We start from the raw sequence: 19791 nt of genomic DNA, 5'->3' as shown, positions 1-19791 counted from the left end.
AATACTGTGCTTTTAAACCCATTGTACTATCACTTACATTTTTCTATTCAAAAACACTGGAATGATTATAGGTATGGAAAACAGCACAAATAACTTATTCTACTGTTTTTTGTTTCTTTGGTTCTGACTACCACCACTGCCACCACCATGTTAGCTTGATATTTGGAGAAAAACTAAATGATAAATTATACATGTAGAAAAATGTTAATTCTACCTATCATATGCTTACATATAAATAATATTTTAATATTTCAAACCAATGAATACTTCATAGGCAAGGGTTAAAATGACATTAGCATTTTAAAACAGATGACATTTAAAGGCTTTCTAGATACCCCGGATTGTCCAAAATAAAAAGTAATTTCCATCTCTGCATTTGGCAGTATTATCCTTTCCCTATGTACACATATAAAATATAATAATGGAAAATGCAGAAGGTAATAATCATTTTCATTTTTTCCAGAAGTTGACTGAGTGAGACTTCTGATACAGTAGTTTAGTCACAAAATTCCCAGTAGCTTTTAATTCATTGAGTATGACATTTCCTGGATACAATTTCACTTTAAAAAGGATAGGTGTAGAAAACTGAATGTTGCAGCTAAGTGCTGCTTTACTATGTGTATTCTCCTCCTGATTCTCCTCCCTTTTCCTGATCATTCCCAATACCCCTGCTGTTGCTTAAAGGAAAACAGGAATTCTACTGTACAGGAAAAGGTTTATCAGCACCACATGAAGGCAGGCAAGAGATGGAATTTCCTCTTGACAGAAAAGGAGAGCAAGAACACATGCAATAGATCAGACTTGGGATTGAACCTGCATTACTTGTCACCTACATATGGCAATTTAAATTAAACACATCCTAACAAGAAATGTTTTGTGTGAAAAATCTAGGTCCAAGCAAATACTGCAAGCCCTAAGCTGCTCCAACACAAATGGTATACATGATGACAGTCATTCCTTCTCTTTCTCATACAAACACACACAAACACACACACACCAGCATCAGTAAATTTTAATTCTCTTTGAGACATCAGAGAATTGAAAGAAGTCTGATGGACTCCATTAAAGGGAAGCATATTGCCAATGATAGTTCAAACTTTTGGTTTCAGGAATGAACAATCCACACAGAAGAGTTTCCACACACAGAGATAGAGACACACCACCAAGGAGAGATCTGTCCAAATAGCCCCTCTCCTTCTAAATAAAAATAGATTCAGATTTCACAGGAAACCCAAATGGCTCTCTTCTCCTTAAAGTAAAAAAACAGATGAACAATTTTGGCAATAAAAAGTATAGGTAGCAGGTACAATCCAATTAATAAATATGCCAAATAACATAACACATGTTTTCCTTTAATGGAGACCAAATTCTGATTTCTGAAGCAATCATCTAACTTTGCTTAACCAATCTAGAGTTATGTAGACTCCACCTCAAGTTATCCTCTACAGATATCTTATGAGTTCCACTTGTCTTAAAATAATATTCACAAGTCTGAATAGTCACAATCTACCATCAAACTCAGTTAAACTATATCTCTAGGCAGTATCCTAAAATCCAACACATTAGTCAACCTCCTCCCCCCGCAAAGTCTACTGTCTTCATTAAGGAAGGTAAAAGCAATATAAAATGACTAAATAGTAAGAACCTGTCAATAATAATCATCCAAAAAGTATCATTAGATAAGTGGAATAAGCTGTGAAATCAAATCAGACCTGAAATGCAACATTTCAAATACAGATTTAAGCCAAGCCAGTCCAAACATATTTTTCCAGAACAATATTTTAGCAAACTTTAAAAATAACAATAAAATGACAGCATATAGTTTCTAAGATGAGTATTTCAAGTTCAATTATAGAAAGTTATCTGAAACATTATAGTAAAAAGCAAGGATACCATCATATTGCACAGTCAATATAAGACACGAAGAAATATGTTTAAGAACTCAAGATGAGATTTCATTGAAATTCATATGAAAATAAAATGCTATGATCAAGCAAGTTTCTGTGCAGTCTTGATTAACTGCACTGTACCTATGAGCTACCCTTTTTATCTCTGAGTTAGGAAACCACTCAAACAGCTTCAAGCTGAAGGCAAACAGCAGACAGGAGCTCTTCAGCCCTCTGCAACCTCTTAGCGTCAGCTGTTTGCCGGATGGTAAGCAGATAAAGAGCTAGAAGAAATACATGAAAAGGGAAAGAAACAATAGCATGGCATGAGTTTAGTTCTCCATCATCATGCTGGAACCTACTTTTAGAAAATGTAATAATTGCAACATGTTTGCCTTGGCTAAACTTTTCAGGGAGTGCAGCAAGTTATGTTAATTCTGTGTACTGTGGGCTGTCTTTAACAACTGACTGTTGTTAAAATGCCTTAGCTCATACACGAAAATTTCAATAATTTACCAGGACCACTACATTTTAAGACAAATGTTAACCAAAAGCTTTAATACAGCGCTTCAAAAACTAACCCAGTCTTTCTTTTCTAAATCATTATGATTTGGAATAGGATTCAGGGTGAGATTTCCTGCAACTGAAAACACTTGTTCTTTTTGCCAGGTTGTACAGCCTTTCACCTCAGTTGTCAGTACCAGTTCTAGGATGGTTTACAATGGTTTGAATGTAATGTATTTGTATCACGGTTTACTTGAGGGTGTAATCTGGTACAGTTTTCTTGGAAGATAAAATGAATAATTAGGAATGTCCCCCAAGGTATTATCACAGTTTGATGATAAAAAATTATGAATGAGAAAACTATTCTTTGGCATCCAAAAAGTTGTTATACATATCTATAAGCTATGAGTATATGGCACCATATTTTACCCATTTTACTTTAGGTCTGTGCACGTCAGTCAACTATCTTTTCATGGTCTACACCTGTACACCCTTGAAGAAAAATACCTTGCTGCATGACGAATCATATATAATCTTTAATTTTACAACCCAGCAACCAAATATACAGCTTGAAAATGATACTCATGCATAAGTAGTTTATTATATTAGAACCCGGCGTTGGTGATGAGAATTTTTACTGAACTCAGTACACTTTATACTACATACTGGCAGGACAGTTCACAGCCCAAGGTGATTGAGGAGAGTCCCACTGAAGTGCCACCCCACCACCTCTAGAGGGCTTTCCAGTGGCGTGGGGAGGGAGAAAACACAGAAAAACCTCCCTGCCACTGGAAAACTTTCCACAGGATTCAGTGGAGTTATGTCAACTGAAAGCACGGTGCAAGTCCAAGCCCCGGGCTGCTGCATGCCTGCAAATCCAGGATGGAAGCTGACTAATCTCAGCTCCATCCCTAGGAATGCCTCCAGCATACCCCCGCTATGCCAACAGGGCTGGCAGTGGCATGAAAGTGCTGACATCACATGAAAGCGCTAATGCAGTGCTCAGTGCTGCATCCAGGTGTCCTGGACTGATGTAGCAGCCACCTACCAGTGTTTGCCCCTTCACCTAGGTATGCGCCCCGAGGAGGACAAACCTCTGGCATGGGCCCATGCTGCTTCCATGGGATGAGCCCCCCCGCACATCTGGACTGGAACAAACAGTGCCTCTATAGAGTAATTTAGAACTAAGTATGAATGCAGTTTTTTAAAAAAATGTTATAATTTCATAGTGTCCAGAGAAAAATCGTGTTTGAGTTGCAGGGATTACTACAGGAAGAAAATAATTTCCTGACATTAATTTGATATTCTGACCATTCCTTTGACATTAATGGACTTAGAAGGGAATAACTTTGTTTGGAGTCATACTGTAATACTTGCTATGATAATTGGTTGCATAGATTTAAGGGATGACTCCTGTCCTATGTTCCTTTTGGTTCTTGAAGAGGTGTTCCTTATATATGTTCAGTGACTGTGATGCTGCTGTCTTGGGGGACAGGAATTCAGTTCACACAACTGTATGTTGGAGTCATCATAAGCTGACTCTTTCATTAGACTTCCACACACTGGACCAATTTTCAAAATGGTTCAATATGTATCCACATCATGTGAAGGCATGATCAGGAACACATTTTGTTAGGATTTATCTCGTGTATTTTCTTTTAGCTTATTGCCATTTGATAACATAGCAGCAATAGTCTGTGCCGTCTTCCAGCTGTGTCATCCCATGTTACGCTGCTCATATATGCACTTATACCATACTTTGAATGCAGACTGAATTGACTTTTCATATTTCACCCTTAATACTTTAAAAAGTTAATTTTGCAATGATATGAAAAATCTGGCCCAATCCAAAAATCTCCTGACTAAATGTCAACTGAACTGTAAGAAAACATAGGCTAACTATAAATTGCAGCAATTATTTACTCCAGCATTTGCAAAAGTATGCCTTCATTGTGGATACATACTGAATCATTTTCAATATGCAATTGGTTAACTCACGCTGACCAATATATAGATACAAACAATATGATATATCTCCCAAAAAGTCTCACTGTGATCCAGATTAAACTATTAGAAGTATAGAAATTTTAACCAATTTGATTTTCACGATGGCTTTAATATTTTATATGTTTTATTTTGAATTAGAACCAAACCCACATCCTAGAAATGGGATAGAGTAGAAATTAAATAAATTGCAAATATATGTACACTAATATCATGTTTACATAAACTGCAAAATATATGAAGATGTTGTATTTAATCACCAGCTAAAGTGCTAGGAGGGTGGAGTGCACATGTAGCTATTCCCAGTAGTTTTAATAATTGGGAGTCAAATATGGCATTCCTCTTGCTCTTACCTAATTGTGTTAAAGAGCAGCATTACCAGGAGAAAAGCAGTGAATACTGACTGGAGCACAATAGAAGAAGATGGAAAATAGATACAAGAAGCTAGGTCTCCAGGGGCAGTATTTTCTATTTGCTGGGCTACAGACTCACAGCTGATAATGCAAGTTGTAATTAATATAAAAGCAGGAGACAATATGGGGAAGGCTTGTACTAGCAGGGCCACAGGAGATCACTCTGCTGCTTTCCACTGTTTCTCATTTATGCACACAGCCTTCCACAGAAACACAATTTTGCCAGTGTTTTTTCCCTTGAAAGTTAAAAAAAATTGATTTAGCTCCATCATTGAATTTTGCTAAATCTAGAGAAGAGCATAGAGAGGACAAGAGTCTCTAGGCATATCAAGCAAATGCTGTGTTACTGTTTTGGTGTTGCTACAAATCTTGCTGAAATTTTAAGCATTTTAACAACTGCAAGATTTCGAGGGTGGGGGGGTCCTAAGGATTGACTTTCCAAGACAGAATTATTTGTTAAAATTTCTCATCAGCAAGTTGATTGTTTACATTCCCAACTACTGATCACACCTTGTACTGTGCCAAGGACAGTGGTTTAACAAGCCTCAAACCTCTGGGTAAATGACAGGTCACACAGATGGATTAACTGTACATTCCTCATGCAACCAAAACTTCCACTGGGCCAAATCACTTTAATTATGAAAAGGGCCCTTCTGACACAGATTTTGATCTTGCACTGCTGGAATATTATAAGCCACAAATTATCACTAACTGGCGACAATATACACCCAGGCACTGAAAAGCAGTTCAGCATGCAAAAAAATCAGAACTGGTTCAATTGAATGAAAACTGGTTCAATTGAATGGTGTAGAGACAGTGGTGTGGAAACACACACATATATGTACACGCCCCTGTCAAACACAAAGCTGTACAGCATTTGCTTGCTTTTATTTAATTAAAAAACACTGTGATCATTGCATCTGTACCTCAGATGTTATTTGCTATTCAATACAGATTATGCATCCATAGCACTGCACAAACAATACTTTTCTGTATAGTGGGGATGTTTGAACCCCCATCCAATACATGTTTCAAATAATTTTGTATTGTTTAAATAAACTGCTCTTAAACTTTTAGGGGTTTTTTCAGAGGGGGCTATTGCCTTTTGTTAATCTTATCTTTAGGATCAAGTTCTACTGAAATAATTGGAATCAGTAAACATACAAAGATTGTAATTTACACACTTTACATTCCAACTCAGTTTTTAGTCTAATATATAAACCACCTGTTGGTAAAAACAAGGTTTAGGAATGAGATCTGAATGGTGTGTGTGAGAGTGAGTGCACGCGCCATTCAGCCATTTTTCTCGTGCATAGGTACTCTGCATCTTCATTTATAAAGATACTAGCAGGGCCCGGCCACACGTTGCTGTGGCTTATTGTGGTGAAATGGGAAAGGAACAGTAGCAGCAAATCAATTGCAGAGGCCAGCAATACATGTTCATGCAAACACGCAGCCTGATACTATGCGATGTCATTGATGTGTGTGCCCGCATTCCTTGGGGGAGGAATGGAAAGGCACCCCTCCCACACATCTAGGCTGGCTGGTCATGATCCTTTACCTGGGAGTAAGTTTGGTTGGTGGCAATGGGTGTCGCTTCTGAGGAAACCCTCTGAGGGGCACGATGCAGCCATTCAAAGTATGTCATGGTTGCTGTACCAAGCTTACTCCTGAGTAATGCGTGCCTGGTTTTCTTAACTGTAACCACAGTATTCAGGGAATCTAGGGTGCCTGGCCCCCCCTTCCCGGCCCCTCTCTCTTGCATGTCAGCCCCTCACTCTCTCTTTCCTCCCCTCCCCTCACTTCTCTCTTCCCTTGCATGCCACCCTCCCTCCCTCCTCCTCCCTTCCCTTTCTCTCCGTACTTAGGGTGGGTGGAGTCATATCAAGATGCTGGGCCCCCTGCCTCCCCTCCCTTGCATGCCACCCTCCCTCACTGCTTCACTCTCCCTCTCTCTCACTTCTCTTCCCTTGCATGCCTCCCCCTCCATCCCTTTCCTCTCTCCCTCCCTCTCCTCCCTTGCATTGCCAGCTCCTCCCTCCCTCTCCCTCCCTCCCTCTCCCTTGTGTGTATACAGTGTATGTGTATCAATGTTGTTCACCACTTCTACTTGAGTTACTGCCTATGTACTGTTTTCACTGTTCATTGCATTATCTTGGCCATCTTGAGCCTGTAACATTCCTAAGCAGCCTACCTCCAACATTCTAAGGGTGACAGTTACACACAGGCAGCTGCATGTCCTTCACCATGGAGCACCAGGAAAAGGCGTTTTACCTGGGCCAGGTGTGAAATTTCAGGTATGTGAACATCTAAAAACACTCTCACCTGGCTGACTATAGTGGCTGGGAATTTTCAGAGGAATTAGCCCAGCAGTTACTGAGTTATACTATCATCAACAAAAACACTGTTAGCTTTTTATATATATAGATAGCATCCGAAAGGTTTATACTATGCAGCCGTATCCAACACCATAAAATGATAGTCACAAAAAAGCTGAAAAAACCCAGAATGAAAATTAAGTATTTGTTTAACATTAAGTTCAGTTGACACTTTACCCAAAGAAGCAATCTGAGCACCAAAGGGGACTCCTGACTTAATTTAGGCCTGTGACTAATTTACCAGTGACATTTGTGGAGTTGAAATTGCACAGTGGTATTATTTGAAGTATAATGAACCCATAGATTTTGGCAAAACTAGAATGAGCATATGACATTCATACAGAAATAATTAGAAATGGACTCTGATATCAAAATCTGCTACTCTGTAGGGAGGCTAAACCTTGGATATGTTAACACTTGTATCATTGCAAGCCTCAAACAACAAGCTGCTTAAGTTAAAAACATACTATAAGTACTGCTATTCTGGCAGGGTACCTTCACTTTTAATATTTTGCATGGTCTTCTACTAGAAACTAACACAGGCATACTCTTGGAGTAACTTATTCCCAAGTTTTCCTATTAAAATTGGTAAAATTCCCCCACTCACTTCTGTTTCAAAAGGTTTGCAATGACTTGGTGACTTGAGGTGGCTTCTTCACACAAAGCGTCTGCTACACAAAGCTAAGTTCACCTGCCTGTATCACCTCCCTGGTAGTGATGTAAGTGTGAAGGGCCTCTTCTAAAACCATCAATCCTGAGAAGGTCTTTATCACCTAATCTTGCATTCCTGGCAAGACAAAAATTCCACAGAATTTGTGGCCCGCTAAAAATACAGCATAAACCCTATAATAGTAATTTGCTCTTGACTTAACAAAGGCCCAAACCAATCAACCTGGAAAACATAAGTTGCACTATGTAATCTATTTGTTTTACCACAGTCATGCTTAAGGGGAAAAAATACAAAATTGTGCAAGATTTTAATAGCCATTACAGTAAATCAAGTATTCTGATGTTAACCTAAAAAGACGTAAAATTTCTTGTTCTAGTACAGTGCCAGAAAGAACAAAGTTCTTTTAGAAGGTTCACATATGATGAATTGTCTGTATTTACAGGACAGGTCCTTCCATAACAAAGAATATACAATCTATGGGACAGAAAATACCTTTTCAAACATGAGAAAAATTCCACACATTATATAGCAACAAAACCAGATATGGACAAGCAGCCCCGATCAGTTCTGGCTCTCTGACAGCTACATACTGAATGCATTTTCAAATACCTATTCGTTATTTTCACATATTATACATTAAAGGTCCATAGTTCAAAATCTTAGGCATTCATTTAAAAAAATTAACAAATGCCCACAATTAGGCATAAACTTATTTGGTGAATTTACTTAACTCAGCCTTCACCCATGTTCCATATGCAAGATAACATTCATAGACATTGCTTTGCAGTTCTGATGCAAGGATGATTGAAACAATGTATATGCAGTAATTTGTGCTCTTATAACATGTACGGTTATTATCCAAAATCATATATTGGAATTAAGTTCATTAATATTTCTGTTCATCAATGTTTTTTTCCTACATGCATGTGACGAGAAACAGCCTTTGCATCTGTGTCAGAAGTCCATTCCATGTGTACATCCATGGAAGGCCAAAAGAAACCTGAATACTACATTAATGACGATATATCTAACTTCCGTTGGTAGTTACATATACAGAAAAACTCTGAAATCAATGGGATTTCCTACATTTTGTCTAGGTTAAGACTCTAAATGTTACTTACTCTGAAAATATCTAGAGTCGTTAAGTTTGCTAAACAGATCTAAAAATATATGAGTTATGATAAACCCAAGAAGAAGCTAAACTGTACATAAGACGGTGAAAAATACTCATTCCTGAGAAACAGAACTTGAACTGTAGCTACAGCGGTTTTTAGCTGGTCTAGTTCAGGCAGGGCATGGTTGTAATTACCTTCTACCCATCTACAGCTAATACCTTACAGCCATAAAAATATATGAGGGTGTTAAAAATTCAAACCCTAATTATGGGCTGTTATATTTACTAAATATAGTAGAGTATATAACAAAAGTTGCAGGTTTACAGTGGCTAAACAGTATCCTGTTTGATTTACAAAGTTCCTGACCTGTTTACACTGATTGTATTATATAATACTTACAATAAAATAAAATTCAATACATGGTCTTATTGCCAACAACCATAACAAGACTATTTGGCTTTTCTAGTCTTTTTCTCTGATCAAATTAGGTTATGTAACTATCATAGCAATGCTATTCAATAAAGAAAACATACAATATTTGAATATTATACTTCAGGGGTTTTACTGTAAATATCACCTACTCTCACTTGTTTTTGGTTTCATTTGGTTTAGCGGCATTTTCAACTTCAGTAAAATATAAAATTGAGAGCCACATTAGCACTTAATATAGTGCTGTCACCATTATCGCCACTGCTTTAGACCTATACCCATAAACATACACAAGTACACTGGTGTAGGGATTTGGGGGTGTCTGTCACAAACTGTATCTCCATAGTATCTGTCACAAACTGTCATCTGTATAAGAGAAGCTCTGGCACAGAACAAATTAAATTACACTTCTTTTTTTAGCTGTCATTATTCATAGCCAATCAGTTGAAATGTTCTCAGTATTTCATGTGCAAATAAAACTATAAGAGGATACATGGATCAGAACAGTGGGCCAAGAGACAAAACAGAAGAAACAACATGCTGTCTATATCCCTCTGTAGTAGTTCATCATCCCTCCTGCACCAACTCGCACCAAATGAGATTTAGCCTGAAGCAATATATTGAATATGCATATCAAAGCAAATAGGAAGAAGAAATTAAACCCTAAGTATCAAACTGCAGAAGTTTTCGGCTTAACTATTCTAATTTTCAGGTAAGAATTTGCAAATGAGTCATTTCATTTTAATCTCAACATCTCCATATTTAAATTGCAAAAGGCATTTTCCTACTATTTGAGAAACACAGTAGACTGCCCAAATGGGTCTCCCCCCCCTCTGTTTTTCTGAACACACACGCGCACACACTTAAATGTACATACAACTATATACATTTGCACACAAACACACACACAACTATATATAAAAGTTGAAAGTAGATGTTAGCGTACATAACTACGACACAATTCCCCAAACACAACTACCTGACACAATTCTTCATTTCCCAGTTGGTGTTCTTGTTGCACAAATTATTGCTTCCTTTCAAAACAAATAGCAGGGGGCTAAAGTAAAAATGATACAACTCAAATCTCCAGGAAATAAAAGGCTCTACATTATAAATTATAATATCCAATGAAGTGGTGAAGCCTAACGGGTGAAAGATGAATAGATTGTCACATTTCCTTAAATTTGTTGTGTGAGGGTTAAAAAAACACAAGGGCATATAATTTTGGATGAATATAGCAGTTATAAAATTACAAAATTCTGGCTACGCATAACCTTGCCCCTTTTCTATGCTTAAATTTAAATATTGTAGCGGAGCCCTTCAAATTGGCTTGAACATTCACCATCTGCTAGAGCCCTAAACAGGCTAGTTTATCTAATCTCCTCAATATAAACATCAGCATGTTCCATTTCTACACTTCCACATGAAACACACACTTACAGTGAAACTGTTCTGGGAACACATGCAAAGTTTTTGAAGTATTTTGTAGAGTAGATAATGATCTTTTAGGATACCTGTTATTTTGGGTTCCTTTCTAATGGCCCGTCAACTTACATGCATACTTATGTTAGATTTGAAAATTGCATTCAGGACATACTTTTGAAACTATTGTCATGTCCCATAAACATTATTAGCTACAAATAAAGAAAAAAGAAACTTTCAGTGTCAGATGCAGGGATTTTTCTGTTTGGTTTTTTTGCTTGAGATTATGAAATTAATGTGAAATACAAAATATAAAATATGGTTCTGCACCAGTTTCAGAAGAAGTGAGAACTATTTTTTAATTGATCAGTGCTCGGTAACTTATACAGGCCAAAGCTGAATATGTTTAACAGCTTCTGAAGCAATTACTCTTACGAACAAATTTAATACATAACAATGATAAATATTAAATTACCAGACACAATATTTCTAAAGTCAATAAAAATGAAGAGACAGAAAATTGATTCTTTACATTTACTTGTATAGCACTTAAAATATTACTTCTAAATGCACAGGAGTCCAAAGTTAACATCCCCATGATAAAGCCACATTCCTGCTATTATATTCTTAGTCCATGGCATTGTTTGTTGAGTTCATTGATGTAAACTATGCAAACTGCACTCACAAAACATTCTTTCAAACCAGAGCTATTGTTCATCCTTACTGTTAAACAGCACTTCTTGTCCTGTTTCTACCGTATGAATTCTATGTTTATACTCTACCATAATCTTATCTATGTAAAATTTTCAAAATCTTTTTTTCTGGAACACACCAAGAGCTCCTGTCTAAAATCCAGTCATGCACATCCACTTACTCCCACAACAAAACAAAAACAATAACTTACTCAGCAACTACTGATGTGCTAAAACCAACTGCTAACCTGTGGTTACACAATCATAATTCTCTTCTGCTTCTGTAATGCTTGGATAATAATTGGCTCATCAAAGTTATTGCTATTTGTTAAGATGCTTTAGGCACTTGGCAATAAGTCCATATTCTGACAAAAAGTTAGATGCAAAAGAAAAAAGTACTGGACGCTATAACTTTGTTTTAGTGCAGTACACACATTCCAATAAATCCTAACACTTGTGATATACAGAGGGAGGAGACAGTTAACAAACTTTTTACTGCACTATATCTCTCATGTTTTCCCTCTGATTGTTTCCTATGGCGTGATTACACCACGGCAAAGCAACCCCTCCACCACCCAAAAAAACTTCAAAACTATGTCAAGGAGAAAGTGCACCAACTTTTCAAGTTCCCCAGACTGCAAACTTTGCAACCACAACTTAAAATTCCAAATTACTGAATACACAGAAAAAAATGAACACTCCACATACATACACATACACCAAAACCCTCTCAACTTCTTCTCCAAAACAAAATCTCCTGAGGGAAAAATAGGGTTTAGAATTTCATAGGGGGAGAAAAGGATATATAAAGTAAATACAAAATGGAGGCAGTTAGTAGGAAAACCCTTAAGTAACAACAGTCCACAAGTCTACTAGATGGATTACAACTTGCACAAGTTATCAAATGGACTTACATGGTCAGCTAAATTTGTAGATGATCCTGAGAGTTCTTCGTGATCGGATTTGGAGTTGCCATCTCTTTCATCAATAACTAGATCTATGGGCATTTTGCCTTTCAAACAGCTAATGTACCGGTGGCAGAAATTATCACACAACTCGTGAACCTGAATATAAATTTTAAATAAAGGAAGAGAACAAGAGAATTAAAAAAGAGGGGGAGGCAAAATTATCAGATTGCAACTTGAGAAGGATTTTTTTTCAGCTGCTAAAGAAATACTGTGATCTATTCCAAGAGTAACTCTAATTAAGGGGCATAATAGTTGAAGGCAAGGAAACAATAGAGAAATTGTTACAGCACATATTATTCCCTAGAGACTTGCCTGAGCAACAAGTTTGAGGAGGAGGAGGAGGACAGAGAGACTCAAGGCTCTATAAACAGAAGAAAATCCGATTTTAGGATAATATCAAAATCACTGAAATCTGGACCAAGGTAGATAAAATCCTGGAAGTCTCAGCTAGGAGGACTTAAAGAAAGAGTTGGTTAGAAGTAAGGCAAAGCAATTCTTATTACAAAACCTTCCACTGGGACCTTTTATCTCAAAATCATTTCATTGTAACGCCTTAGATTTCCCAAAAGAATTGCTTGTGTGTCTCTGTACATAAGAACATAAGAACAAGCCTCTGTCTTAATGTATGCCTGGTAGAAATGGAAGGATCACAGCTACATTGAATAAAAAGGGTTTTTTAAAAATAATAAAATGCTCTTTGATTAAGAAAATTGTGAAAAGTTTGGAAGGCAGAGATAGTTTCGAATAAAATCCACTGGGGGAAGTGGACTGGAACAGACTATAATCAAGGAGAAGTTACAGAAATACAGGGGATAGGAAGGAAGAACGTATTGCCTGCTTTATGGGGTGTCCCTGAGACTCTGTAGTTACAGAGTTCAGCTGCACTGTCCCCGAAGCCCCTAGCAAACTTTAAGACAAATGTGACTGGGAAAGGAAGGATAAAGAGACGAAGGACTGTTTCTTTGCTCTTACCTTTTCTAATTCCAAAAGGTGAAACCTTAAGACTTGTATTGCTTGGATCATCTGAAAGACAGTTGGAAGCAAAGGAGTTGTCACTGGGGAGCGGGAAGAAACTAGGCAAGCAGCAGCGGATTGTTAGGGCGCACCCTCATTATCCAGGATTTTAGCTCATTCGTCACGCTCGGGCAATTTTGATCAACTTTAACCTAAAGCACTTGATTTTTTTTTCTATCATATTTTTTTTCCAAGAAAAGTAGCGATTAGTGGTTTACATAGATGCCCTCCCCCAGAGGTTTCTGAAAGTCCACAAAGCAACCAAAGAGCTAAACATTCCCTCGCTACCCCACCCCACTTTTTTAAAAAAAAGGAAGAAAAGGTGAAATGCCTAAGATGAATGCTTTGCCTTAGTCTCCTTTTACAAGCGGATTTCAAGCACTTTTAATATTGAAATGGGCTACATTAGCAAAAGAATTGCATTGGGCAGCTCTAAAAACTCTTCTGTTGCCTCAGAAGCCGTGATTTCCTTCCCTTTTGCTTGCCGGAGCTTAAACCCAGCTTTGCAATGCATTGGGGTCTTGAGTGTTTGTTGTCCTCTTTGAAGCTCCTGGATGGGAAAGGTTCCTTCTTCTCCCGCCACCCCACCCCACCCCACCCCCCAGGTCCTGAGTGTCAATTTCTATCAATGCTTCCTTCCCTTTAAAATTAACACCTTATCATAAGAGACCAAACAACAATTTAAAAATTATTTGAGAAAAGGGAGAAAGTCAAATATTCAGGGGAGGGGGGGGGAGATCCTTACCAAATTGTCCAGCTCTGGATTTGAAGAAAAGAGTGGTTTTTCTGCCCGAACCTACATGAACAAGATGGGGGGGGGGGGGAGAAAGATCAGTGTATATTTTGGCTGCCTTTAATTCTCCTCTCCCCCCCCCCCCACACACACACTTGTCCCCCTTCCCACAGTCCAAAGGGAATAAAAACATGAAATCAGTGGGACTCTGGGACTGGGGGCTGCTGGCAACTGCAGGCCACTCAGCACAGCCTTACCCTGATTCTATCCCAGGCAACCCCTTGTTGCCCCCATCTTAAAAAAAACCTGAAGGCCTTCCCTGAAGTTTTATTTTCCCCCTTCCTATAAGTGTTTCCCCCCCCCCCGCCCTCCCTTCCTGGAAAGTGAGAAAGGCCCACTGCCTCTCTCCAGAGACCCGTCCGGAGGCCAGTTTGGCCAGGGCACTTCCCAGACTCCCAAGTCCATGCCCTCCCACGGCTTCCTTAACTTTGTGCAAGTTGGCTCGGCTGGAGGGAGGGGGGGGGGGTGTTTGTGTGTGAAGTGTTGTGCGCCTGGTGGGGGGGAGGGGGTGTGAGAAGAGGAGGGGGGAGGCGGGTGAAAAAGCGCTCGACCTGTTTGGCGAAGACGGCGATGTCCTCGTTGAAGGAGTCCGAGGAGCAGACATCTCCGCCGGCCACCCCGGGCTCTCGGGGAGTGCAGGTCGCCAGCTCGCACTTCTCAAAGACCAGCGCTAGCAGGGGGAACAGCGGGTGCCTGCCGGGCAGGGGCACACAAAGGGAAAAAGGGCGGGGGGCAGTCCAGAGAAGGAGAAAAGACAAGAGACACGGAAAGAAGACTCTGAGCAACAAGTCCTTTTGGGGGTGGGTTGGGGTGGTTTTTTTTGCCCCTTTCAAAAATGATAATTAAAACATTCACCATACACACCTCAGCCTTTCCATAAAGGGCAAGGGGTGGGAAAGCGAGACCAAGAGCAGGAAGAAACAACAACAACAACACACACTTATCCTTACAAATATTTTTTTAGGGAAAAAAAACCCTAAACCCCGAACCCGAGCCTCGCAAACACGTAAAGGCAACACAATTATACCCAGGCAGGCAAGGACTGGCTCAGCTGCGAAGTTTACACGGCTTTTTTTGCAGTGACTAGGAAGCCAGGAGAAGCCCCTTCCCTGCCCCCGAGCAACCACCTACAAGGGAAAACTTTACTCCGAGGAAAACTGTTTAAACGGCTTAATGTTTCGGCTTAATAGCAGCCGGAATGTTGTTGTTTTTTTGGACGGAGGGGGAGCGGGGAGGAATGCCAGCAAAGTCTCTTAAAAGCTGAAGAAGCACATCCAGATTAAAACACCAACGCCCAGCCATCAGGGAAGGGGAGAGAACGAAAAAAAAAACAGTGGAAAGTATACATTTTTACCCATTGTCCCGCTGGACACTGGGGAAGGGGACAGAAGAGTGGTCTAAGTGTAAAAGTATTAAGTGTGCATTTTATCTGTCCTCCTACGGTTACGCCACAAGGTCTACTCGGTGTAGCTGAGGGAAATGTAATAATCACCTATCCTACAAGCACAAGAATGCTAAAGAGAGTGGGTTCCCTTTCCCTAGATACAACCCCGAGGCTTGTTTTGCCAGGGATGTCAATAGCTCCTTCCCTTGCCATTTATTTCCCCCTCATTCTCAAGGAGGAGGTATTCTCAAGAAGGAGCCCATTTCGGCTCTTTGAGCAACTCTATTTACAAATTAGTACTTCAGTCCTTAACGAGTCGTTCCCATTGATTTCAGGAGACCTTCGCTTCAGAGAAGTGGGCAGCTTATTTTCCCGTTTCTAAGATCTTTTCACTTGCAAGTCGGTACTTTCAAATGACTTTGCTTCTCAGCAAGCGGGGGGGGGGGGGCGCTGAAGGTCAGGCCAGCCGAGCAAGGCTGCTTTATTTAAAAGAGGGACGCTGTGCCAGTTTCCCCCGAGTGTCACTGGGGTTGTGTCCTGGCGTATTTTCCCCAGGAGGGGTTGATGGTACAAAACCACCCTAAGAGTATCACTTTTAAACAATGTAAGATGCATATACAAGGACAATTTGCACATGTCCTTCCGGATCAGAAATCCTTGAGGATTTTGAGGAAGGGCACACTTTCGAAAAACACACTCCGAAATCCTGTGCCTCCTGACATCCACCCCCCTCCACAAATCTCAGTGAAGCAGACGTCCCCTTCAGAACTCTTTCCTACGGTCGAGTCTACTGTGAAATGAGGGGGATCCCTGAGCCCCACTGAAGCACACGCAGGCGCCACCAGCAGAGGCCTGGGAAGCCTGCGCCGTGCCCTGCCTTGTACCTACCCGTAGATCGCATCCTTGTCCCGCTTCAGGGCGTCGTTGACAGCCGATCCCATGCTGGCCGGCATGACATTGGGGTGCGGGGCGTGGGCTCCGTAATGTTGGCTGGCATGGAGCGGCGGCCCATGGTTCAAGTGGTGGACTGGGGGGATCGGCCTGGGGGCGTGCGGGTCTCCGTACATGGAAGCCGGTACCCCTACTCCGTCCATTCCGCCGTAATGAGGCAGCTCATCGTACTGTCAAAAAAAAAGAAAGAAAATGGGCCAGAAAAGGAAGGGGGGTGGGGAGAGAGAAGGAAGAGACAGCAAAGAGAGAATGAAAGGGAAAGAGCGAAGGAGAAAGGAATAAAACAACAACAACAAAAGTCAGAGGAGAGTAAAGCACCCAGACCAGTCAGACAAAACAGAGCAAAACTACAAACCAGGACCAGCCACAACAAAGAGGAAAAGCTGTGCAAGCTGAACTCAAAATAAATAATAAAAAGGGGGCACAATCTTGTCGACCTGGGGAGGGGAGGGCAAAGAGGCAATTCCGGAGGGGACGACCGGAGAAGGGGGGGGGGGCTAAGAAATGTTCTCAGCGTTAGAAGAGAGAGGGGCAAAAATCGACAACCCGCGAGTAAACGCAGTAATCCTGAGATGGAGCTGCGGCGTGAGTATGTGCTAGGAGGGGGGGGGGGTAAGAGAAAGAAGCCGGTCTGAGAAAGGCAAAGAGCGCGGAGGGAGGGGGCAAAGAATCAGAAAGTTACCAAAAACATTATTTAGCGGCGACTCCCCCCAGTCCTGGTCAAAATCGGAGGCAAACCCAGCCGCCAAGCGTAGCTGTGTTTCCCAGGCGGCGGCGGCGGCAGCAGCCACAGCAACAGCAGCGGCGGCGGCGGCGGCGGCGGCAGCAGCAGCAAGCGAGCCTTCCCCCCCTGTGAAGCCCGCGCCACTGAGCAGCTAGAGAGGAGCAGGGAAATCGCGCTGCTGGGGGAAAAGCTGGAGAGGAAAGAAGCGTGGAACAATTGCGGGGAGAGAGAGAGGGAGAGGGAGACACACGCAGACACACGCGCGCAGACACACAGGGGGACACACGCGCGCACACGCACACGCACACACACACACAAAACCGGGGAATAATTTTTCGCTGCTATTTGTTGTTGTTTTTAAAAATTGCGGCCGCCATGAGCGGCGGCAACAGAGCAGAGCAAGTCGGACAGGCCCCCCTCTGAAGAGAGGATTTATACGTAAGGCAAGCGTTGGAGATTTAAACCTACCCTTTGAGCCATCAGTCTGCGCTCCGATCAACTCCTGGAGGTGTCCTATATTTAATATCCCAGTCCAGCAACAATAACAACAGAAAAGTTATAGAGTTAAAGCGGAAGAGGGATCCCTTTCCCTCTCTTTTTTCCTCTCCGACCCACTTATAGTCTTCTCCAATAGGCGTAAATAATCATAAAGATAACAGCAATCGCAATAAAAAGTAGGCAAAGAACCACGACGAGTTTGTGAGATTTCTTCTTTTTTCCCCTCGTCCTCCGAGCTCTTCTCTATTTCCCCCTTCTCTGTCTCTTTCCTCCTTTTTTCTTCCTTTAGTTAAAAATAATAATAATAATAATAATAAATGTAAAAAAAATCGTCAAGCCCCCAATCTGAAGGTTACGATCGGCCCGTCAGCAACCCACATGTAACCAAACTGTCGTGTCTCATGGCTTTTTGCCACTCCAGCTGTCAATCAAAGCCATGGAATGTCAAGGTAGTGAATGAATGATGGCTGATGATGATGATGAAGAAGAAAAGAGGAATCTTTTTAATCTCGGTTTCTTCTCTCAGTAACTCCGCGTTTGGGGTTTGCCGTGCAGGAAAGCTATAGGTTCTTTTTTTTTTTTAAGTACCGGGAGGGGGAGGGTGGGGTAGGATGCGAAGAAAAATGGAATAGTTTGCAAAACGTGGACTTCCTCCGGCCTGTTTTCCCCCCCTCTGGTAGGTATTTTGTCTCCCTCTTCACCTCTCCCTCGGAGATGAGTGAGTGTCAGTAAGTGTTGGCAGGTTGGCTGCTGGCTGGCTTATAGAAGAGGCTCAGTTTTGCGGCGCTGATCGGCGGGAGAATGAAATGACGGAACCCGGAAGTAGTGGTGGCCATAGCCAGTCCTACAACAGAGATACATACAAGGGAGAGGGGAGAGGGAGAGGAGAGAGCGAGCGCTTAAAGCCTGTGATATGCAGAGTGTGCAATCCGGGCTGCTTCCACGCCACATGCGGGGGGTGGGGAGCCACACCAGAGATTCAGACCCATAGCAAATCAACGTGGCTCTTCAGATCGGAAAGGGAGAGTGTGGCAGAAAGGAGGAGGAAGAGAGAGAGGGAAAGAGAAAGAGGCAGAAAGAGAGAGAAAGAGGTGGGTTGGCTGCGGGAGGGTGAGGGGACTGCAAAAAAGCCAGGGGCGGGGGAGAAAAGTACCTAGATCTGCTTTGCTTTTCGACTAGATTATTCCAGCCGTCGCCGTCCCTCTCCGCTTAACTGCGTTCTTTAGCCAGCGCTTCGTAATGTGTCCCCCCCCTTTCTCTCCTTTGAGGTTACTTCTAGCGAGCGAGTCAATGGCCGAAGCAACCCAGGCGGCTGCAACTGTTTGTGAAAGGGGGAGCTTGCAAAGTTGAGCTGCCAGCGGAAACGAGCCTGCTTTAACAAAGTCCGCCGTCCTCGCCAGAGGACTCTCGCATTCAAAGAGTCTCCCTGGGTTGTTTTTTCTGTGCAAACTCGCTACCTTTGTTGCCGTCGTCCTCGTCGGGGTTGCTGTTTAAATTAATTTTCCAGAAGGAGAGGAGAGAGACCCAGCTCATCCCAATCTCATTTGGCATCGTTCTTCATTAAGTGACCGCTTCCATCAGCCACGCCGTAGGATGTCTGGAGAGGGGGTGGAGGTGGGGGGATGCGTGGGGGGGGGGGGAGGAGAAGAGAAAAGGAAATCCTTTTAGGTTTGGCGTTGAGACTGAGGCAATAAGGGGCTGGAAAACAAAGTCACTATCACTTTTCTCTACCGTACCACTGTGCTGCTGATTCCTGAATGCAAGTTAAGCGGAAGCCGGTCCCTGCTGCATTATCTTGCACGCGTTACCTGGCTTTTGTGCAAGCTGTGTTTCAAATATTGTCTTGGTGACGCCTTTTTTTAACATTTGTGTTAATTACAGCAAGGTTATTTAGCAAATTAAGCGAGATGGTGCCCCCTTCCTTCGTTGCCAAGGATCAAATGAAC

General features: G+C 41.5%; 1 protein-coding gene across 13 annotated transcripts in view; it reads right to left on the bottom strand.

Annotated features, from left to right (window-relative positions):
* The window catches only part of MEIS2 (Meis homeobox 2), a 288920-nt gene extending 269168 nt beyond the window's left edge, over nucleotides 1-19752 (bottom strand). For 2 of the 13 annotated variants that reach the window (XM_048484321.1, XM_048484328.1), the window contains exons 1-6: nucleotides 17816-18954; nucleotides 16561-16793; nucleotides 14840-14981; nucleotides 14241-14291; nucleotides 13454-13504; nucleotides 12428-12577 (exon numbers count right to left, since the gene is read on the bottom strand). In XM_048484321.1, coding sequence (XP_048340278.1) covers nucleotides 12428-12577; nucleotides 13454-13504; nucleotides 14241-14291; nucleotides 14840-14981; nucleotides 16561-16793; nucleotides 17816-17827 — 639 coding nt within the window. In that variant the 5' untranslated portion in view covers nucleotides 17828-18954. The other 11 variants (XM_048484327.1, XM_048484329.1, XM_048484320.1 and 8 more) reach the window with 10 other exon arrangements.
* Between the last annotated feature and the right edge of the window lie 39 nt (nucleotides 19753-19791).

The sequence above is a fragment of the Sphaerodactylus townsendi genome, linkage group LG02, assembly GCF_021028975.2.
Source record: "Sphaerodactylus townsendi isolate TG3544 linkage group LG02, MPM_Stown_v2.3, whole genome shotgun sequence".
Taxonomy (NCBI): domain Eukaryota; kingdom Metazoa; phylum Chordata; class Lepidosauria; order Squamata; family Sphaerodactylidae; genus Sphaerodactylus; species Sphaerodactylus townsendi.
Note: the sequence above shows the minus strand (reverse complement) of the source record. Positions and strands in the feature narration are given on the sequence as shown.